The sequence below is a fragment of the Crocodylus porosus genome, unplaced genomic scaffold (assembly GCF_001723895.1).
Source record: "Crocodylus porosus isolate Cpor-Errol unplaced genomic scaffold, CroPor_comp1, whole genome shotgun sequence".
Lineage (NCBI taxonomy): Eukaryota > Metazoa > Chordata > Crocodylia > Crocodylidae > Crocodylus > Crocodylus porosus.
Window position 1 is genome coordinate 5,165,693 of NW_017728918.1, and position 24,090 is coordinate 5,189,782.

Here is a 24,090-nt window from a genome sequence, read left to right on the forward strand (position 1 = left end):
TTGCACAGAAGCAGGATAAATTGGAGGGGGTGGTGCAGAGGGTGCTTGAAGCCTATCAGGACCGAGGCACGTCAGCTTCCAGTGCCCTGTACACTGTTGCACTTCGTTAGGTAGCAAACTAAAACACCTCAGAGGTGTTTTATCTTGCTATGTTCCAAAGTTATTTAAAGCGGACTACACTGCCAAGCGTGCAAACAGCAACACCATTAAAGTGGACTATGCCACTGAACATGCAAACAGCAACACCATTAAAGTGGACTATGCCACCGAACATGCAGACAGCAACACCATTAAAGTGGAATATGCCTCTGAGTGTGCAAACAGCAGTGCCATTGAAGTGGTGCAAAAGGGCATTTAAGCCACTTTAAAGGCAAATGTTGTGGCATGTACAAAGTCCTGTTGTTACTAGACGGCTACAGGAGAAGCGCCATGAGAAACACCAAGATCTTTACATGGCCTTCATTGACCTGACTAAAGCTTTGAATCAGTCAATAGAGAGGCTTTTTGGAAAATCTTGATGAGATCTGAATGCCTGCCACAATTTGTTACCATCGTCAGATTTCTTCAAGATGATATGACAGCAACAGTCACAAGTAATGGCTCAGAAATGGACCCCTTCACTATTAGACCTGGAGTCAAGACAAGATGTCCAATTACACCAATATCTTTTTGCATCTACATCACAGCTATTCCACCTCTCCTTGCAGATCAACCTCCATCTGGAGTCAGCATCCAGTACTCCATGAATGGGAATCTCTTTAATATCAATCAAATATGTTCCAAATCCAAGATAACCAATATCTCCATTACCTACCTTCAGTTTGCTGACAGTTGAGTTATGTGTGCCCGCTGAGTTGAAGAGCTCCAGGTCACTCTTTGATTGCTTCTGTGAAGTCTATGAGCTTCTTGGACTCACTGCCAACTTCACAAAAATCAAGAAAATCAAGATAGGGCTTTACCAACCCACCCCAAACCTACCAGCTTCTCTACCACACACTGCAATTAGAAGGCAATCCTTGGAAAATGTTGAGCATTCCCCTACCTGGACAGCCACATTTCCCCAGAAGTACGCATAGGTGATGATATTCAACACTGGATAAAAGCGGTCAGTGCTGCCTTTGGATGTCTCCAAAACCATGTTTTTCATGACCATGACATGAGGGCCCAAACTAAACCTCTCGTCTCCCAAGCTCTTGTCATGCCTTCTCTATTGTAGGGGGGTGAAACTTAGAGGACATATCAGAAACCTCTGAAAGCTTTAGCACACTACCATTAATAAGGACTTTGGAAATCCTCCACATCAATTGGAAGGGCAGAAGAATGAATGTTGCTATCCTGACTCAAGCAAACACCACGGTAATTGAAGTCATGTTTATACAGCACCAGCTCCACCGAAAAGGACTTCTTACATGAATGCCTGACAACTGACTTCCAAAACAGGTCCTATATTCTCAGTTCACTGATGGTTACCACCCTAGAGTTGGACAAAAGACAAGGTTTTGGGGCACCTGGAAAGCTATTTTGAAGAAACGCAATACTAATAACAGTACCTGGGAGAGTCAAGCACTGAATCACTGCTAATAGTGCCATGATGCACAACTGCACACTGATCATTTTGAGCAAACTCATTTTACTTGTACAAATGAGGGAGACCAAGGGAAAGAGCTTGGAGCCAACAACCCCAGAACTTACTCCTTCCTCCAGGAACTATTTGCCACATCTTTAGTCAAATGTGGACATCAGATTAATTTCCTCAGTCATCTTGGGACTCATTAGTGACTTCCCTATTTTTCTGGCAGACTGTTATCCTTGTATCGAGGGACTGCCAGCAAGTTATCGTACTTTTCTCAGGAGAAGGAACCTCCCTTCCACAGACACTCACCTTAAAGGGGACTTGATCCTGCATCACCAACCTCCCAACCAAGTGCTTTAAGAAGTGGGCTGTGGGTCAGGCATTGCTAGAAGCACCGCCTATACCTCCTATAGAAGCTGGCTCACTGGGCAGCTGAAATCATAAGATATGTAGAGCCAGAAAGAAAAGAAGCAAGATGGAGTCCAGGTCCCACTGCCTTCTCACACAAGCCCCACCCCGTGGCTCTCTTTCTTGCCCTACATATTGTAGAAACCCTTTTTACAAAGTTCCAGGCCTGGACTGCAACATATACGATGTTCATTTAACTCCTGGTTGTGCTGTAGGCATCCTGCATGGCCTTGGGTAAGTCTATTAAGCTCATCATTTCTCATGCCAATGTGGGGATGTTGGTGCTTCCTATATCCATTTACATAGTGAAGTCTTCAGAGCAGGGGGTGTGTCTGTTCAGTGCTTGAAACAATGGGGTACCAATCTCAGATAGGCTTTGAGAGACTACATATCACCCTAGTGTTAACAAAGGGTGGTTGCTGAACTGATGCTATACAAAACTTGAATTCTTCCAATCACTTCTACCCTCTCTGGCACATTCAGACAAGTGTGGCCGTGCAATATATAGTGCTGCAAACATGTCTGCAGTGCCACATACCACCTAATGCAGTGTTCTCTACACTGCAAGGGCATGCTGCCCAAGTGTGCACCGCTGGGTTTTTTTTTTTCTGTGTTTTTTTTTTTTTTGGCCCCTGGATATCCAGGGTAGTGTGTGCTGCTAAAAAGTGGAGCTGGGCTGCTTGGAGCTGTGCTGCAGCTGCCGCCTGGCAAGATCACTATCGCTGTATCTCCGGGAGGCCCTCAGGACCCCAGGTAAGGCTGCTGGGACCAGCACAGTGCGGGTCCCAGCCTCCTCCATGCCACCGGGGGCAACCTGCCATGTGCCAAAGCCTACATGGCACAGGCATTCCCCAGGGACAAGAAGTGGTGGTGCAAGGTACATCACCAGTACTTGTCCCCGGGTAACCGAATGTCCATGCTCGTATGGACATGCCTTCTCTGGTCACCATATGATACCTACTTTCCTATCAACCAAAGTAATTCACTCCTGAAGTTTAACCTATAGATACAGGATTTCATCAATGTTGCTCCATCGCTGGGTGCTTGGGACAAAGCAGAAGCAGTGACTTCCAGTTGGCACTGCAATCTCAGATGTGCCACCCTCTCCCCCAGTCAATGCCTGGGTAGTTTCCCATATTACCCACCTCCTCAGTTACACCACCATATGGTTTTTCTGTTTGTAACTCAGCATTTTCTTTTGCTCTCTCGCTTTTTCCACTGTAGGGTCACGTGCAGTGCTATTCCCTTGACTTAATACACAGCACTTCTGGAAACCAAGATCAACAACTATGCAGTTAGCTGTGCTTTTAACCCTGCTTATTAAAGCATTTAGAAGTCTAGACATGCAAAACATTATATTCTGTAAACAATATATGGAATAAATACAGGAATTTTGAATTAAAGGATTAATTAAAACCCTTAGCTGTTACTGATATGTCTTATTTTTCAAATAGAAGGCTCCATTGTATATTTTTGCATACCATTAACATCCCATATTATTTGCATGGCATTTGCATATATTCTGACATCTGTAATTAGATACTTTTTGTATTTGCACTGTTTGGATGGGATATAGTCACTCATCAGAAGCAGAGAGTCTTTTGAAGGAGGCGTGAGTAGGGGGGGAGAAGCATATTTATATAATATAGAATGTGCCTTCCACTATTGCAAGCCATCTCTAATAAACTGTGCGTTGGCTATCGAGAAAGGAAAGATTTCCAGACCATTTGACCAAATGATATCTTTTCATCCAGCCTTCAAGTTATTTGGCTCCTTAGTGTTCATTTATAGAGTAAGAAGGAATAATTCTTGCCACCATGGGAAATTTTGGGGAGAAACTCCATGGCCTATATTGCTTAGGAGGTCATAAAGGACGGTTCCTTCTCACTTTGGAGTCTATTGATTTGAACCAGGCCTGATGTAGATCATCATAGCTCCACTGATATCAGGTGAGAATCTGGCTCACTTATAGAGATGCTCTGAGTTATATGAATTGGATATCCATCCCTATGAACTTTTGACATTGCAGGAGCTGGTGTTGGTGAGTCTGTGATTGACTATCCTCTGAGTAAGTACTTTTCTGATATGCATGGTATTAAGGGAACATGACACCACTATGGGGGCCTTTTTAAAGAGAACACCTTAAAGATCTTGAGACACTTTTGGATCAGCACCAGCAGGTTAATGAGCTTCCTCTCCTGCCTCTATTTCCATTTCTTCCAATTAACTCTATTTGCCTTTTTGGCTAGTGATTTTTCATTGTTGCCTAGTTAAAATAATATACCATATGGGTTTTGCAAGGTTGAGCAGAAGGGGAAAGGATTTTGTGCCTAAAAGACTAGCTTGTATCAGCTGAGACTGGATGGGGCTGAAGGTTGTATGTTCCAATGGCTGTGGAGTGGATGATCTAAGTTTATTTACTGATGAAAATATGTTGGCATTGGAGGTGGCATGTAGTCTTAGCTCACAGGCAATGGACATGGAGAACAAGACATCCTCTCACCAGCCCACATTGTTCTTCAGTCTAGATCAGGAAAAAGTCATGAAGGTAGGGCTGGTGTGGGAAAATGTAATGCATTGGTCCATGTGTGTGAGTTTTGAATAGATTATGTCCAGTGCAGAGAGGATACAGTGAGCTGATCCAAAGCTTCACACAGCTCAAGCTATAGCTTTTAGCTCTTGCGGCCGTGAGTTTAATACCCAATGTGCCAGCCAAGATAGCTGCTGTGACATGAGTCGGTTCTTGTTTGGGATTTGAGCTACAGTGGACTTCAGATGCCTGGGCCTACAGGAATTAACTCGATGCTCAGTGCTTGAGCATAGCTCTTTGGTTCATCCCACAGAAACCCAGTCTTTTCATCCCTAGAGGTTTCCCATTTCAATCAACAGCACTGGCCAAGATCATAAGCATCATATAGGCACCAGCTGGACCTTTTCCTCAGATTAATATAAATAATAGCTGGTTCTGTTGGAGTACTTTCCACACAAGGATCTCCTGGGGCTTTAGAGACATGATATAAAGTCTTGCTATTCCCCTCTGAGCTACAGAGGCTTAATTGGGAAAAAATAAGCTTTACATCTCAGCAATGACAGGCACACAGAGAAGTCTAGGGAGACCTTGTGTGAAGTCAATGAGGACTAGAACCCAGAAGACCCAGCTTCTAGGTCACTATTATTAATGATTGCACTAGACGTTTTACAGATGTTCAGAAGGGACTGGTTCCTGGCTCATGGGATACTCAAACCCCGGTGCAGCAAATTATTTTGTTAAGTAACAGGTACTTCCATCCCGTTTCTAGTTTGAAAAGCCTTAAGCACATATTTAAGCAACAGGGAAGTGGGACGAGTTTTTGCCTTTCCTTGAACAGAACCAAATTTGCTGAGTCAAAAAAAAATTTAAAAAAACCAGGATTTTTTTTTAATACAAGTTATTTAAATACGCTGCTCTGACCACTTCTTTTCCGCTAATCATCCTCAAGTGTCTCCCAGGCTCCCTTGCTTTTCCTGATGACACTTGCAGTTGAAGAGAATGAGGTGCCAAAGCATCGTAGACAACGTCTTGTTTGGATGTTTCTTCTTGCCTTACTCATCTCCTCAGGGTCCTGAGGCAGTCTCCTCCCTCTTCTTCTTTGCCTTTTGGTGCAGCGGTTCTTCTTCTTCCTATTTCTTTCCAGAGATGTAACCAAATTACTCCTGAGAGCCATCTTTCCATTCAGACAACTCCTTGAGTCCAAGCTGCTGAAGTTCGAAGGAATCCCATGGAGATGTCATAGCACATGGCTCATAGCGATCCCCGCATTTCTTAGCCACCGATGACTTCTCTCCACTGTCCATCTTATGTTCAACAATGTTCATCTTCCCCAATGACTTGGCTTTAAAGGCCTGTGGATGCTGCTCCTTGACCTCTCCCACTCTGCATCCTTGCTTCCCATTTGCTTCCATATCTGCAAGAGAAAAATCACTTTTGCTATTAGCCTTCACAACAAAACCTTATATTTCTCTTATTTATGTCTCTGCTCCATATTAGTGTCCTTCACTAAGTAAAGTGCAACTGTCACTGGAAAGTGCCTGTTAAAGGAACAATTTTAATTTGGCCCCAAATATCAATTTCGTGGAAACAAGTCATGTCATTAAACCATTAGATCATCATAGCTCCACTGATACCGGTTGAGAATCTGGCTCACTTATAGAGATGCTCTATGAAATGTATGCATACGTGACAAAACGAATAAAATATAGAGTTCTTTTGCTCAGCCCATATACTCAGATGCCCTTTACACCGTTTATAAGCAGTCAGTAAAAGAGGAATAAGTGCAGACTGCTACAATCTAGTGCGTGCATCACTTGCTTACACCAGAGCGTATATATTACCCATGTCTCTAATGTGTCTCCACTAATCATTTTAATTCTTTTTCAAGGCATCAGCTGAACCTTAGTGTCATGCATGGCCTTGTTCTCAGGTACAGGAGAAACCCAACAAAGACAGCATTAGAGAACTGGAAAACAAAGATGGCTACAGGGGATGGGGCAAGGAAAAAAACAGAGGTTGAGCTAACTTTTTCAACAACCTGGGCCTGGGGGGGGTAGAACTTGGGTAGTGGTGGGCAAGGGGCAACTTTCCATGCAAGACTTGCCTCATCTGAAGCCCCCAGCAGGTGCTGCTAGGCACCAGGTCACTGCACCAGGGATGCAGCAATCTACCTGGCAGGGGATCAGAGCTGCTACTGCTGTGGTGGGCTCTGGCGGCTGCATGCAACCCCTGCGGCATGGGTCTCCACAGAGGCCATGGGTCTGGTGCCCCTTCTATATCTGCCCCTGAAGTGGGTGCCCCCAATCCCACCCCTAGTTACATGACTGGTAACAACAAGCCATTTTGACTTAAAACAGAAGAAGTGAAACGGGCGCCAGTGATTTTCAAATGGGAGAAAGTATTTCTAGCAACCCCAAGTGCCATGAGGCACAAAGGGAAAGTATTTCTTGTTGCTACCACTTGTGATTTTTGAGTTACCATGTCTCTTCCCCCCTTTTCTGCATTTAGATTCATGCAGGTAGATTTCTTCTCACTCTGATCTGGAGTGATTTAAAGTTTTTATTTTTTTTAAATTCAGTTATTTGCTCCAGATTCACACCTAGTCTTATCCCACCCAGGCCTGGTGGCTCTGGACCACACTTATGCCGTCCATTGATGACTGTTTTTGATTGCAAAGCCTGAACTGCAGAGTGGATGAATTGTTACAGCCACTGACGGTGAAGCTTTGAGCTTTTGGCTTCTACCACAACAGCACTTTTTTTTACATTTGAAATGCCTGATCCAATCTCTGACATGCCATCTGAAAGGGCAGCCCTCGAGCTTACCTGGTTGACAAAGCCAGCTTTCAGCCATCCTGAGCCTAGTTGTGGAGGGAGCTAAAGCATCAATGGCAAGGGACTATCCACTGGCAACATTTTTGGTGATGGGACAAGAGGCAGCAAGTGCAGAGTTAGTTTCTGAGATCCCAAGTGAAGGTACAACCCTGCAGCCCTTAGTCGAGTACTGGGCATTGCCCTTATACCTGGTTCCTTTCAGACCCGTAATGTCCTTATAATCATCGATTCTGCAGTCCATAGAGGAATCTTAGGATTGTCTAATCTGCTCTCTTGAATAGCCCAGAGTATAAAATGTCCCTGAATTAATTCCTAAATGAACTGAAGAATATATTTTAGAAAAAAAAATCATTTAAAAATAATTAGTGACAGAGAGTCCACCAAAGCCTTTGGTAAGTACTACCAGTGCCTAATTAACTGTGCCATTATTTGCCCCTAATCCCTAATCTAAATGTGTTTGGCTATTGTTATATGGTTGCCTGCTAGCTTGAAAAGCCTATTATCAGCATTTTGTTCCCTGGGTAGGTAGTTTTAGACTGTGATCAAGTCTTTTCTCTCTGAGAAACTAAGCAGAATTGCACCCTGGCGTCGCTCACTGTAAGCCCTGCCTTCTCATCCTCCTCCTGGCTCCTCTCTGGGTTTTGAACCGTCTCCAGTTACCCATATTCTGCATGAAGTGGAAACACTGGCACTGGACACAGATGGAGTCAGACCCAGACCAAAACCAGAAGCCTGGGCCTTCTTGAGATTTCAGCCTTTTTGAAATCCAAGGATTTGGCCGGTTTCCCACCAAGAACTCAAATTTAACTGATCGTCCACCATGACTCCCAAATCCTTTTCAGAAGATCAGTGATGGAAATGGACAGCTCCATCTCTTCAGGTCTGCATGTCAAGACTAGATGCCTCTCTGCGTGAATCGGTCAAAAATTATGGGGTTTAACACAGGGTCATTAAGTGATATTTAATGGTCTGTGGTGTACAGACAAGGACTAGATAATCTAATAGTCTCCTGTGCCTTTAAATTGTATGGCCAGATTCTCCTCCACCTACTAGATGTCTAAGTGGATTTAGGTACCTAAATGTGGTCCTGTTTTGCCTTCCTCAAGTCCCTGAAAAAATCAGAATAGGAGGCAGGCCTATGTATCTTTCTCATCAATGATCTGTATTGTGGCAATACCTAGAGAGCCTAGCACCCTATGCTCAGCACTGCAGAAACATATAACAATGGCACACCCTGCAACAACAGTCATAGAGTCACAGAATCAATGAGTCGGGAGGGACCTTGACAGATCATCAAGTCCGACCCCCTGCCATGGGCAGGAAGGAGCACTGGGGGCGGCAGGGTCACAAGACCCCAGCCAGGTGCCTGTCCAGTCTCCTCTTGAAGATCTCCAGGGAAGGTGAGAGCACCACCTCTCTGGGCAGCCTATTCCAGGCTCTGGCCACCCTTACACTGAAGTAGTTCTTCCTAATATCTAACCTAAACCTCTCCTCCCTCAGCTTGTGGCCGCTGTTCCTGGTGACTCCAAGGGGGGCCCTGGGGAACAGACTGTCCCCGAGTCCCTGCTGGTGGCCCCTGATAAGGCTGTAGCAGCCACAAGATCCCCCCTCAGTCTCCTCTTGTAGAGACTGAAGAGATTCAGGTCCCTCAGCCTCTTCTCATAGGGATGGCCACGGAGGCCCCAACCATACGAGTGGCCTCCTCTGGACCCTCTCCAGGTTCCCCACGTCCCTCCCGAAGTGCGGCGTCCAGGACTGGACACGGGACTCCAGCTGCGGCCTGACCAGCGCCGCATGAGGGGGAGCAAGACCTCTCTGGACCTGTTAGTGATGCCCCTGTTGATGCAGGACAGGGTGCGGTTGGCTCTGCCTATTGCTTCATCTCATTGGCAACTCATATTCATCCTGGAGTCAATCCTGACTCCGAGATCCCTCTCTGCCTCTGTGCTGCCGAGAGGGCAGCCCCTAACCTATGACTATAATGCTGGTTCCCTCTCCCCAGGTGCAGCACCCTGCACTTGTCCTTGTTGAACCGCATCCTGTTCAGATCCCCCCACGTCTCCAACCTATCCAGGTCTGCCTGGATGTGGTCCCTGCCTGCCGGTGTATTCACTTTGCCCCACAGCTTGGTGTCACCAGCGGACTTGAACAGGGTGCTCTCCACCCCCTCGTCCAGGTCACTAATGAAGATGTTGAACAGCACCAGCCCAAGGACCAAGCAAGCCCTGGGGGACTCTGTTGCCCACACCCTCCCAGTTTACAATCTTGATTAATGATAAAGACTCTGGACCCTTGATGGATTTAGAAAATCTGGGATTTCTTTATGGAAGGCAATAAAAACAACAACCTGAGAGGCAGAAATGAAACAAAAATGACTTTCTCCAATACCAACCTTGTTTTACATATAGAGTAGTCAAGCATTAGACATTTCAAGTGACACGTATTAAATCCACTTAGGGTACTGTGGCTCTTGTCTAGACTTGATCATGTTGGGGAATCTTTTTTTTTTTTTTTAATTTTCCTCTTGTTCCTAAAAGACTCCTAAAAGGATCTCTCTGAGGCTGGATCTCCTCGTTCTGACAAGAATCTTGCCATGAATTATTTACACAACGGCTCCGACCACTGCCATACCTGTCTGCCTCCCTAGCCGAAATAAAAGTTCACTGTGCAAAGGTGCCAGGGGAAAATGCCAGCCTCCCACTGAGAGTTTATAGACAGAACTAAGTCAGCACACATTATGTGTCAGAGCCGACATCAGACAGAATCAGTGCCTTTGATCTCAGACCTCCACAGGAAGCTTAGATCTCAGACAAATTAGATAAAAAATGAATTTACAGCAGATACGTATCCTAAGGCGCACAGCTGAACGTGGTATTCTGGAGAAGGGTGGCGAATATCAGAACATATACGCTGCAGCATTTCCTTTCTCTCCGTTTCCCTCTGTTTTGGGGAGAGATGCTAATTAAAATGAGCTGCAACTCAAAATCGCCTCTTCCTGCCTCTTATGTAATCTGCAAATTTAGGGGGGAAATTTCCCAGCCCTAGAGTAACTGTGTAGTTCAGCTGGGTTACTGGGACAGACTAGGCTTAGAGCAGTGATGGTAGCTGTGGAGAGCAAAAACCTGGAGGAGACAAGCCAGGCTCACGTAGAGGAAGCCCATGCTTTCTGCTGTTTGGTGGACCCTGCTGCTAAACTACATGCCCTTGGGGGGATCTGCTTTTGCAATGACCTCAGAGGAAGCAGTGTTTGATCAGCAGATGATTATTAGAAAAGACAGGGGGAGAAAAGGACCCGGAGAAGCAAAACAAAAGTGGGGAAAAGGATATGGGAGTGTAGAAATGACAAGCAAAAAGAAGAGCAGTCCACAGAGGTAGCGGGGAGACGGCAAATGTGCCCTGGCTGGATCAGACAGATGCACTCTGCAGCCCGACAGTCTGGCCATATACCTAGACACCTGAGGATTTAGCCCGTGGAAATGCTTAGAAATCTCGTCTCCTATTCTTATCTACAGGCAAATATAGTTTGAAGTTAGGCAGAGCAGAACATGGATGGTGCCTTACACACTATGTCATTCAGAAAGCCATGAGCTTTCATAGGCTACAACCTATATCTGACAAAGTAGGCTGTAGCCCTCGGAAGCTCATGGCTTTCTGAACAAGTTAGTATACAAGGTGTCACCCTGCCCTGCCTTCTACCTGTCAGGAAGTTGTAACATTGCACAATTGTTTAAGGCAGGGAATGGCGGAGACCAGCATCTCTAGTTGGAGATGCAAAGTAATATAGGGAGTCAAACTGTATGTATCCAGGATAGGAGTGCACACAGGCAGCAGGGCTCATAAAAGCAGCCAGGGAATGTTTCATGTGCACAGCTGGTGATGGAGTTGCTTTTACATGTCATTTGGACAGTTACTGCACAGGTAGAGAGAGAGAGAGGAGTAACGTCCTTGAAGACATAGATGTCAGACTCACCTTGAGCACTGGATCCAGACTACAGGGGCTCCATGTGGGCTACATGGGCATGGGGTGGTGGCCACTGTGGCTACAGCTACCATCATGGTGGCAGCAGGAGCCACCATTGCCACTGTAGTGGTGGCCAGCAACTGAGGGCTGTGTCCCATGGCTCTTGCTCACCTCCCCACTAGCTGCTGATGGCCAGGTGACCGAGACTACAGAGCCCCAGAGTGCACAGAAGTCTCTGCCCATCTCCGGCCATGCCCCCAACTCCATGTCCCAGTGGTAGCCTGTTAGGCCTAGGTGGAGCAGCTCCATGGGCCACCAGATTGAGCCTGCAGGCCTTATATTGGATGCTCCTGATTTAAGAGCTGGCTGCTCCTGTGACACCTAAATGTTTGCTGCCGATGCCTCCTCTTCCAGCAAGGACTGTCATTTGCTCTGTGTCTGCAAGACCGTCGGGTGTACTTTGGGTGTTACCTCTTTATAACCAATACATGAAAACTATACTTCTGAAAGGCAGGCGAAAGGTATAGACAAATGAACACATTGCAGTGAGCTAAGAGAGGATAGGGAGTTATTCCGTTGTTTAGCCCTGTTACAGTGAGGGGTAGGCTACTAAGGTTTAACTTCTGCTTATCACAGGGTAAGGGCAGGCATAGGGACAACTATTGTTCACAAGACAATCCACAGTAAATCCCTCTTCCCTTCACTACAAAGTCTTTGTTTGTCCATCTCTAAACTCCTGGCATTTCCAGTGATACAAACCAAAATATATGTTGTATCTTCTGGGCACATAGGCTTTCTGAAATAAGTTTTAGGCATGAGGACCTGATTTGCCCTTAGAGTAAGATACAATTACACTGGCTTTGCGGTGTTTTATGCCCACTTTAAAGCCCTTCAGATTGCCACAGCAAGGTGAAAAGGCCTTGGTGTCAATGAAAACAAGCCCTATGAACTCTTCATTAGTCAAAATGAAGAAGTAACCATTACCCCTGTCCATCTTACTGTACTGATTTGGGAGACTGGCCTTTGTGTCATTCCAGGCAGCAATAGCAGGATGGCAAAACCCATATTCTGTGAGATATAGTAGGCAACAAGAGCATCTCCGTGCCGAACTTTCCCTCCTACTCTGCCTCTCTGCTCTTTTTCTGCATAAAGCCTAGTCTGGGCTCACTAAACTCTTACTTACTCATGCCTTAAACCTTCAAAAACTCATTTCTAGGTTGACCCCCCCAAAATGAGTTAAAAATGAATCTAATAAAAAAACCCCAAAACCTACCATTAAAAACAACCCACTTGTTAACTTCTTATGATACCCTTCTCTTCCAGATTGCTCTTGGCTTTTCTTAGTTTGCCTCTTCAGCAACGACACAGGCATTGGATCCACATGGCAGGACTTTTGGTGCTGGTGGCCCACTGAACTCAGCAGGCCTTGATGTGCTCAGTGATCTGCAACATGAGCCATGAACATTCAAACTGATCCGTAGAAGTTGGCACGTGCTGGATTGCAGCACTTTGACCTGTAACCTCTTTGGAACAGGAATTGTCTTCGCATTTATAACTTGTACAGCACCAAGCACATTGTTAGCAATACTGAGATAGAAACCTAGGAACCTGACGGGACACGCTGGGTCATCAAATCCAGTCCCTGGCGATGTGGTGGCAAGTCCAAAAGGATCTACAAGAACTCCCATATACCATAAGTTACAAGCCAGTCCTCTTGTCCCCCAAAATAAAACCCTATAGGAATCATAGGTCTTCTGTACACAAAAAAAGCTCCAAAAATAGCAAGGTGCGACTGACAAAGGGGAAGAGCAGTGATGGTACAGCTGGCAATTGGTGAACAGTGGTCATTTGCAGACCTCAGGGGGGCCTTTTAAGTGCTGGCGGTGAGAAGAATCGTACTTGACTTTGTGAACAGAAGACATTTGATCTGGATTATTTGAGAGAGAGTGAACACACTATGGTGACAAGGGTCATTTCCCCAAGCACAGTGCCTGAAAGGCATTTTAGAAACTTGTTCTCATTCACTCTCCATCTGCAGGCTCACCTGCTTCCACCCCAGCAACATCACGGTCATTCTCTCCCTGTTTGCGCTGCAGCGGGACGTGAGCTGAATTATTCGGCCGGTGGATCAGGGAAGGTTTGATGTTGCTCTCTGCTTGCGGTGCATTAGCCCATCCAGTCTTTGTTTCTGTACCAAAAGAAACAATTATCTCATTCTCAACCCATTCAAGGCTCAGAGCCAGATATTACTTGGAGGGACAACTTCACGCTAGAGAGCCGGAATCCAACCTAGAGCATACTCCCTCTTCCCAACAGATGATTACTCTTCATCCCTCCAGGGATCCCATTTGTTCATTCCAGCAAAACTCTGCCCACGTAAAGTGGACGTTGTTAGCAACTCACAGCCAAGTGTCTACGACTGTGCAGCACAAGTCACCTTTATGTGGTCCAAGGGCTGCTTTGCCTCTCCGGCTGACTTGGCCCCTAGCTTAAGGGTGTGGAATGATGTAACAGTCATCATACCAGTATTAATTTTACTGCCCTTTAGCAGCCATTCCCATGTAACTGTTAAATGTTTCCTTTTCCAGAACAGCAGGAGTGGGGCCAAACTGTTGTAACTTTAAACCTGTTGGCAAGGGACAGAAATGAGGCATAAACCGGTTTCAGTGATCCGAAACGGGTTTAATCCTGTAACAGAACAGATGTTCAGTGCACATAAATCCGCTTCAAAATGGCTGAAACCGATTTAAGATAAACCTGGTTGAATGCAGGATCAGACTCGACTGATTTGGGTCAAACCGATTTATGGATTTTCTGTCCCAGACCATTTTGTTCAGCTTTAAAGTTACGGCAGTTTAGTTCACTTATACCAGTGTAGGAGGGGACACACGTAAGGGCTACATTGGAATAGCTGATGCACACTCCCCACACCAACTTTCCCCTTCTCCTTTTAATACTGTCTAAAAGTTTCTGCATCCACGGGTCATTCCAGTACACCTTGAAGGCTGCTCTAGATTATGTCCATCGATATATGTCCCCAAAAAGCTGAGATGACAGGTGGAGATTGCTGGATTGTGGAAAAGCCCTAGCTACACATGTCTCTCCTCTCCCAGCAATAGCTTTATGTTGGCATGGGATAAATCTGCTCTGGGCCTATCTTCCAGTGTCATTGCCACTTTTAGGGAGATGTAATAGGAAGCAGTGTTAAGGTGAGTTAGACTTTTGTTTGCTACACTCTAGGGACTGAGTTGCTCTGCTATTGCCTGTTCAAAGTATAGGAAAATACAGTGGCTGAGGCACTGAAAGAAGAGGCCTGAATTTTGAAAGCACCCAAGAGCTCCCACTGACTTTGAAAATACTGTACCAATACGAGGGAGGACAACAGTGCTCAGTCCGGTTTTAAATATGTCCTGTTTTTAAACAGATACAAAGAAACACCGTTTAATGCAACGCAGGACTAAGTGATAGCATGTCCTGCTTGGATGATCTCATGTGTCAGATGCTGGACCAAGAGAACAAAGCACGAGACAAGGATTCAAGAGACCTGCCTTCACCTCCTGGGCACCCTTTGCTAAGCCTCTCAGCTCCTGTATTTTCCCAAGTGCTCCGCAGTCCTGATTAAAAACAATGCTGACAACTTTGAAAACCTAGGAAATGATTTCTCTGTGCCTCTGCTCCCCCCCTGTAAAATGGAGCTAGTAGTTCGTTTTGCTATGCCCATGATTGTAAGCTCTTCAGGACAGAAACTGTCTTGCGTGTATCCAGGAGTTTGTAAAGAGCGGTGCAGAAGCAGCAACCAGTGCTGCAGGGATGACTGCGACCTCACTAACAGTTTCCACTCTCTCCCCCCATGGGATGGGTAGACTATGCCCACAGGTGCAGCAACCAGGGCCTTTTTAAGTCCTTGAATTGGGTATGAATTCTCCCATCCTTTCCCCTCTATGAAACCCTGGAGCGCCCCCCCACCCCTGGGTCAGCTGGGGACACCAGCAGCAGGGAGCAGGGGAGGGAGGGGACGAGAGGAGAGGAGATGTGTCACTGAGGAAGGAGGAGAAGGAAGGGGATGCCACGGGTGGTGAGGGGAGATTCTTGTCCAATTTAAGGACTTTAAAATGTCCCTGGCTGCTGCACCCATGGTGTGGTCTGAAAGAGGAGTGAGACCACACCACTGCACCCCCTCTGGAACCACCCATGGACATGTGCAGTGTCTAAAACAATAGGACCCTAAGTTCAGCTTTGGTCAACTGAAGTCAGTGGGGCTTTGTGTAAGTGCTGGAGTCTGCCTTCACAGAGAAAGCTCCAAGGTCAAGCCACGGGCTACACCGCGATGGAGGAAATAAATGGAAGAGGATTAGAACAGCAGCAGAAGTCACTTGTGGATGCAGAAACTGCCTTTGGGTCTGATGTGATGCCATTCCCAATGAAGCCACCAGAAAGAGCTCCCTTTTACCAGTCATGGTTTGTGTAGGATTCATTATATGCTAACAGCTCCAGCCCAGCTCTCCCTATCATTGTTCCAATACATGGAACAGCACTGCAAAAAAGGGGGGCTTCTTCACACAATGGATCTCAACTTACTGTTACTTTTGCTTTTCTTGACCCAGCAGAATATGAAAAGACCCAGAACTATCACAGAAGCCACTGAGCTCAGCACAACAGTAAGGATAGGGTTGGATTTTTCTCCCATGGCAATGGGGAAGATGGTAAATGGCTGGGACTCAACTGTGAACTTGGCACCTGAGAAAAGAAAACATGTCAGGGATTATTACAAAATCAAGGGCACTTGATTTTGTGCTTCAGAGCTAAAACACAACTCAGAAATGGCTGACAATAATGCTTTTATACATTCCCAGAAGGCTTAAATCATAGAGTAGCAGAGTTGTAAGGAACTCAGGTGGTTACTGAAACCAGCCCCTGACTAGATAGCCCATTCATTTCCATGAAAGACTCTCCATTGGCTTCAGTAGATCCTGGATCAAGTTCAAACAGAATGTGCTTCCCTTCCTGTCTTGAATGGAGAAGAGGTTAAATTTTGCAACCATTTTTCTAAATGTTGACAGTCAGATATCTGGAATTAGTCCCACAGATACAATTGAGGGCCACGGTCCTGCAAAACACTTAGAACTTATTTGTAATATGCTTGCCTATTCAAAGTTAAGCACATGCTAGCCGGCTCTGTCCCATGGGGCTCAACAAGCTGTTCACCCTCTCCACTACATTTATAAAAACATCATAACGGAGGAGTAGGAGTATCATTTCTTGTAGGAGTGAAGTTGAGAACTGCTATATATTGTACAAACTGTATGTAACATCTTTTATCCAAAGAGTCTTCCTGGGTGTTTTGGCAGGGGAGAGAAGGTGTCTTACCATAGCTGTGGAGGCATGAATTTGAGTCCTCTCCTAGATCTGTGCTGACATCACTACCAGTTAACAAGACACAAATGAGAACCTGGTTGTTCACACTGTTAACTCAAAGAGGAATAGGACTGATGCTGCCCATATTACTACCTTGTGTGCCATTGGTAATAGAAACTGATGTGAATTAGTTATGCTAGGCCAGGGAACCATGTGGTTCACGCTTGACTTGAGGTTCTTTGACGTGATCCAAAGATACTCTCTACCTGCTGGTTGGTGATTGCTTCACCTGCCACTTGGGCTTAGACTATGCAATCACCCTGCACAGGAATCCAGAATAGTTGGTGAAAATGCCTTATCCCACTGAATATTGGATGGGCAGGATATAATCACCAAAACAGTTGGGCCAATACTCTCTTTTTATCACTTATTTCAGGGAGGTCAAACTTATTCTGTGCCCTTGGCAGGATCCAGACTATGAGGCTCTTCATACGTCAGATCTGGCCTGAGGCATAGGGCTGGAAGTGGCAGCAGACCAAGTTGAGAACCCAGGGTGGCAGCAGGCACTAGGGCAAGTGGACTTGGATCAAGTGGCCACTTGCCATGATGGTGGTAAGCAGCTGCAGAGCTAGCATTGTGTTAACATAGCCCTCGCTCACCCTCCTGCCATTAAGGGCCATGTCCACTAGGACTTTGGAGCCCCAAACTCTCCAGCCAGTCCACCGTAGTTGCACTCACAGCTTCTCTAGCTTACTGGTCACCCGTCAGGTCAGACAAAATAGCACCACGGGGGCCAGATATTTGACACCCCTGACTTATGTCTTCAATCCCAAATCCACAGTCCTATTGATTTTAGTAGAAGTTAATCTCTTTGCTGTTTGGGTCAATCCTTTAATAAAAATATGCAAGAGTTTTATTTACAAATGTATTGAATAGGGATGATGATTGGCATAAAATGTGTACAATAATTGATAGATGGAAACTTGTGGATAGGTGTAAATACCAAAACCATATCTTTATTTCAAGCTGACTACATTTTAAGTTGACAAAGGCCCTTTCAACAAACTTAAGTTTCTATTTGATATCTCAATTCTGAGTGCAACATGCCTAAAGCCTGCAACTATATCAGCATATCAACTTGTAGTAAGAGTGGACCAGGGGTCTCTCTGATAGCTAGGACTCAAACTGGAGGTGGATGTGAGGAGTGGACCCAATTCTTGTTAATGCCAGTTGCAAAATTCCTATTAAATGAAATCAGAGGTGGGGAGAATAAAGCCCATATAGATATATAGCCATGCACAGAAACAAATAGCAGGACAGTGCAAATAAATGCCCTACAAATAATCTGCTCTCTTCAGGTAATAGCACTGCATTCAGTACTAGATGCATTCTAGATGCTTCAAGAATAAGCCCAGACAGGGAATCAGTACAGAGGTCATAAAGACACAAATAGTCATAGCAGGCTGCCTATACAAACCTGATGAAATAATTTCATCCCAAGTGCCTGTGAAATGTCCTGCTTCATGTTTTCTTTAGGGGACAAGGAAGTGCCTCCCATGAATGCCAAGGTTCTGTACATTCCCCAATCCAGATATAAAATACAGAATGATTTATGTTACTCAGTGGGTGCATCTACACAAGAGGCTTAACAGTAGCCTAGTTTACTGCATAGTAATTGTACATCTACATGTGCATACACTTACTGTACAGTAAAAACCCCTAATCATCAGTAAATTTGATACCTGAAAATGCAGGTATCAAATTTACTCACAATTAGTTACTGCATGTGTAGACACAATCCGGGAGCAAATTTGCTCTCAGGTCAGCCCTGGACCCTAGGGGGCCAGCCTGAGGCTAGGCCCAGGGCTCCCCAGATTGGGAGTAGATTGGCAGCAAATTGGCTCCTGCTTCCCTGCACGTGTAGACTCCTGCCTGGCACTGTTTAGTCGTAATTTACCCACAAGTAAACTGGTGCCACAGAAAATGCATATGAAGACACGCCCAGTATGCACTTTTATGGTGCATGTTAAAAATGTACAGAGCCATGACTTCAATTAGTCAAAGATAATTGCCCTTATGATGAAACAGCTGTTTAGGCCGCTGTCTGTAAAGATCTCTGAGCAACATCTCTATTAGCTAAAAATATAAGTAAAGGGATCTGGGATCAACCTTTGTACAATGAAAACAATCTCTCCTACCTTCAGTGCCGTGGCATTTCCAGCAATTTCAATGTATCTCATTTCAGGATAAGAACTTGTTCCTGCTTAATGCTTAGCTTCCTGCAGTGTGAGTGAATCCACTGAGAGCTGAGGACACTCAGCAGTTAGGAGGACTGCACATAAGATGAAGCATGCACAAAAACAATCAGGGCTGATCACTGGATCAGGCACCTAACTCCTATCTAACCTCTACTGTTATCCAGTCGGGTTGTGAGGAAGGACTTAAGTCCTGGGGCAGACCTGATCCCCTACAGCTTCATCAATAGCACTGAATTAGCACAAATATCTAGAGGACTTACCTGGGAAATGGGGGATAAATGCTAGACTCTTCTCACTCCAAAGGAATTCAAGCCCATAGCAACTACTTCCTAAGGAAGTGCACAAGCCTGGATGGGTGCTCTCCACCTGTCCTCTTGAAGCTGGGCTACCAGGCAGCCAAGCGCATCAGGGCCAGAAGAACAAGCAAGAGGGGGCACCTCTCTACAGTTTACCTGTTATAAAACTGCCTTGGAAGAGGAAAAACTGGCTTCATCCCCAGGACTTTTTACCTAGGGCATAGGAATTGCTCTGCTCAGCTGAGATGTATCCAAGACCCTTTAGTAATATGGTTCAGAAAGTTCTTGTAGATTTGCAAGGAACAAGATAATAAAGCAACAAGGTACCTATAGTGGACCTTACCTGGAGGTGATGAAACAGTGAAAATGAGATACCAGTCGATGCCCGAACTGGAGACTGCCAAGTCTGTAAAGCAGGCCCTTCCATGCTGCACCTCTACTGTGGTGTGGCCTAAAGAACAATACACAAACATACTGCAGTTACACCTTCCTGGTGAACAGCTCCCACGCCATATTTTGGGGGCTTTTAAAGAAACCTTTCTAGGCCAGAACTTCAGCTTTTGTAAATCACCACACTTCCTCCAAATGTAATATAGAGCTGCCTCTATCCACACCAATGTAGGGGTGGCTGCATGCTCTGACAAAAGTACAAGGCCTGGAGCCAGATCAGAATCACCCCAAACAGGTTCAATGCATGGTTATCGCTGACCATGACTACAGAGATATTAGATAGATCCATCTGTGACGCTTTGTTTAATGTTGACTATGGTCCATTGCTTAGGCCTTGGTCTCAGTTCAGTTTCCTGGTTTACTATGGACTTCCTGCCTGAGCTTGGAAATTTCTTCAAGGTATTCTTTTGGCTAACTTCTGTTGAAATCAGTGGCTGCCTATACATGTGCTCATTAGCCATTCTAATTAGAACAGGTCAGAGCAGACTGAATTAATCAAGTCTGCTTCACATTCTAATTAGAAGACTGCAGCATTGCAGCGGAGTCATGTGTATTAAGCCCCTGCACATTTTCAAATGGCCACGGGATGCTTTATCTAAACCTTGTTGAATGAGGTTTAGATTAAGCATCCCACACCGATTTTTAAACATATGGAGGCTTAATATACATGGACAATGAGGTATTTTATTTAGATCAGCTGTCTGGGAGCTAATTAAAATGCTCCCCACCCCTGAGCATGTGTATAGGTAGAGTCTTAGGTACTCTATTACCTTCGAAGATCTGGGTCTCTGTGCCTCAATTCTGCAAAATGAGGTCACTAGCACGTCCTCCTTTGCAGGGTTGGTATGATTAGTGTGTCAAAGCTTGTGAGTGTGTTTAAGCTTGTGATATCCTTAGATATAGTGGTAACAGATGCCGTATAATTACCTTAGACTGACCCAGAGTCCCACTTTCTCAGACCTTGCTGTTTCTTGCCTGCAGTGAGTCACTTCTGCCCATCTGCAGTGTTAACTTACTTGATTCTGGAAATAAGGAGGCCATGGGGACTGGAGGGCTTAAGGAACTGGTTAGAGGATCTTGATTATTCAAGCCAAGCAATGGCCTCAAAGAACCATCAGCAGCAGTGAAAGAAAAAGAGTATATTGGTTGAGTCTCTTCTGCTGAAACTCCTTTGGCAATACCCAGCATGTGGAGCAGCTCAACAGGGTGATTACAAGCCTGTCCATGACTTCCCTTAGTGACTTGAAGTCTGCTTTTCTGAAGTTCAGGGTCCTTACTCTGCTGCTCTCCATCCTTCTTTTCCTCAGGATCCTGAATTCAATCTTCTTGTGGTTGCTGCTGCCCAAGTTGTCATCCACTTCTACATCCCCCACCAATTCTTTCCTGTTTGTGAGCAGCAGGTCAAGAAGAGCACAGCCACAAATTGGTCTCTCCAACACTTGCACCAGGAAGTTATTCCCAACACTCTCCAAAAACCTCCTGGATCACCCGTGCATTGCTGTATTGCCCTCCCAGCAGATGTCAGGGTGACTGGAGTCCCCCATGAGAACACATGATCGCGAACCTCAGCCAGCTGTTTGAAGAAAACCTCAACCACCACTTCCTCCTGGTCTGGTGGTCTATAGCAGACCCCGCCACCACATCACCCTTGCTGCTCTCCCCTCTGACCGTAACCCAGGGTCTTTCAACAAGCCTGACTCCAGCTTCATACCAGAGCTCTGAGCAATCATATGGCTCTTTTACATAAACCACCAATCATCCTCCTCTTCTCTCCTGTCTGCCCTTCCTGGACAGTTTGCACCCACCCATGACAGTGCTCCAGCTGTGCAAGCTCCTCCCACATCTCTGTTATTCCAATCATGTCATAGCCCATGACCATGCAAGGACTTCCAATTCTTCCTACTTGTTTCCCAGGCTCCCTGGATTTGAGTACAGACACCTGAGGTAACTACCTGATTGCCATGATTCCTCAGGAAGAATGAGAAAGCTTCCCCTGTTGCCTCTTCCTACTTGCACTTCCTCCAAATCACCCGCTTACTCACTTACCTCAGGTCTTTGGTCTCCACCCCCAAGTGAACTTAGTTGAAAGTCCTCCTTATTAGGTGAGTGAACCTGTCTGAGAAGATGCTCTTCCCTCTCTTTGTCAAGTGGATCCCATCTCTTCCTAGCAGTTGTTCTTTTTTAAACAATATTCTGTGGTTAAAGAAGCTAAGTCCTTGCTGGTGACACCATGCATTGATTTGAAGGATGCATCTCTTCTTGTCTAGGCTCCTCCCCTTGACTGGAAGGATCAAGAATACCACCTGTGCCCCCATCCCCTTCACTTTTGGACCCAGAGCCCTGCTCTGCTCAGGGTCACCCCAGCAGTATGAGTGGTGCCCACATGGATGAGCAGCATGGGGTAGCAGTCAGAGGGCTGGATGAGTCTCTGTAATCCTTCCATGATGTCTTGGATCTGGGCTCCAGTCCAGCAGCAGACCTCCTGAGACAACATGTCAGGCTTCAGATGGATGCCACCACCCCCTGCAGAAGGGTGTCTCCAATCGCCACCACCTGTCACTTCTTGGTGGCAGTGATCTCCATCCTCCCAACTTTGGGGGTGCCCAGCCTGGCCTCTTTCATCAAGGAACATGCTCCTCCTCCCCAGTTGCTAGGACTCCATATCTGTTCTCTATGGAAACCATTGCAGGTGGAGATGAAGACTTCTGCTTGCTGCCAGATGTCACAAGCTTCCAGCTTCCACCTTCCTAGCAATCCATGTCCTCTCCCTTCTCTAGCACTAACTCTGGAAGTCCTTCCTCCATAATCCTATAGATCTCCTCCAGCATCAAACTGATAAAGTCCTCATGGTAGAGGATACTTCACCACCTCCTCCTGGAGCTCTCTTGTCTGCTCCCTGAGGGATAGCACCAAGAAGAACTGTTTACATCACAGGCACTCCCCCACATGGATGTCACTAGAAGGAACCTGCAAGCCACCATCTCCATTGTACCAAACCTGGCTGGAAGCCTCGCCCATGAGTTGTCCTTTCTGGAAAGACACCTCATAGGTGCAAGCAGAGGAAGAGCTGGCAGTGGCAGTGGCAGTGGCTCTGCCACTGCGATGTCCTGAAGTCACCTCTCTGGGTCGCTTAAATCTGCCCCCTCTCTCTTCCTGCCCCTCTTGTTAAGCAGACCTTCTCTAGCAAATTCCCTTGCAAACAGTCTCAACTTCTCTCCTTTTTAGTCCAAAAAGCTTCCCTTTTCCATGATGACCTCCTTCCTCTCACCAAGCTAAGTGAAGGAAGGTGAGACGAACTTCCTAGCAAACTCCCCTTCACTCTGAACTCTAGTTAAAATAGGAGCTTAAGTATTGGCCTAACTTCTCAGTTATGGCTACTTACATTAAATACATGTAGGTTACTTACTCCTGCTGGGTAATATTATGATACATAACATATATTTCTCCTTCACAAAAGCATGAAGACCACAGTTCAGTTGCTCTTTATTAAAGAAAGAGCTGACCTTAAAGATTCCTCTTCAAAGAGCAGAGCAGTAAAATGGCCTGTGAACTGCTTGCAAACTGCAAACTGCTTGTTTGCTGCCCCTGTTCACTCATGGAGTCTCCTTTTATACCCTCCTGGACTGGCTCTGCCCCAATTTTGGGGGTTTTGTCAGAAAAAGGCAGCAAACATCCACCAGTCACCCAGGTAGCAGCACTCCCAGCTGCTCAGAGCACAGGCTCAAACACACAGCCCGCCAAGCAAGCACTCAGCAAGCCCAACACACAGGCAGTCCTAGCTCACGTACCTTCCCGGAGCAGGAACCGATCAATCTGGGTGCACATCCTAACCCAACAGCATTTTACATTCATATTTGCACATGTGATGATTTTTTAACTTGACATGGTTCTTTTAAAAAAATAGCATTGATTTTGCAACTGGATAGCTACTTTTTTCATGTCTTTGAGCACCAGCCAAGTCTTGGGCTTTGTGGGATGGCGGCCAAAAGCAGGGCTTCATGCAGGAGTGTGGAATGAAAGTGGCAAAGTTCTCCAAGACAGGCAAAATTTCTAAATATTGGTTCAGGTGGGGCTTATAAATCAGCCCTTCTTTAGGATGCTGGACTTGGTCCAGAGATGACAAAAATTCTCTTGCTCGCTCAACGACTATGCAAAATAATTACATTCTTTACGAAACAGGTGTGTTGACATTTTATAACCAGTAAGCCATTCAAAATATCAGGTGAAGGCTTGCAAGGAACAAGCGCATTGTGAATATGTGCCCATGCCTCACCACATCTCAAAGTAACAGAATTGCTTGATCTTCACAAAGTCTTGTCAGAGGCAGAGGTGGAACTGGGACTAGCTTCCCAGATTAAGGGCAATAAGAAGTCCTTTTTTAAATACATAGGGGGTAAAAAGAAGGTCCCGGGTAATGTGGGGCCC

The 24,090-nt window shown here is 45.7% G+C and overlaps 1 protein-coding gene across 10 annotated transcripts in view; it reads right to left on the minus strand.

The window, feature by feature from the left end:
- Positions 1-4,366: 4,366 nt before the first annotated feature.
- Positions 4,367-24,090, minus strand: part of PKHD1 (polycystic kidney and hepatic disease 1 (autosomal recessive)) — a 383,573-nt gene continuing 363,849 nt past the window's right edge. For 6 of the 10 annotated variants that reach the window (XM_019537166.1, XM_019537170.1, XM_019537167.1 and 3 more), the window contains 4 exons: positions 19,559-19,666; positions 15,885-16,043; positions 13,351-13,500; positions 4,367-5,925 (listed from right to left, as the gene is read on the minus strand). In XM_019537166.1, the coding sequence (XP_019392711.1) occupies positions 5,669-5,925; positions 13,351-13,500; positions 15,885-16,043; positions 19,559-19,666 (674 nt within the window). In that variant the 3' untranslated portion in view covers positions 4,367-5,668. Of the gene's footprint in view, positions 5,926-13,350; positions 13,501-15,884; positions 16,044-19,558; positions 19,667-24,090 lie in introns of those variants that run through there. The other 4 variants (XM_019537168.1, XM_019537172.1, XM_019537171.1 and 1 more) reach the window with 4 other exon arrangements.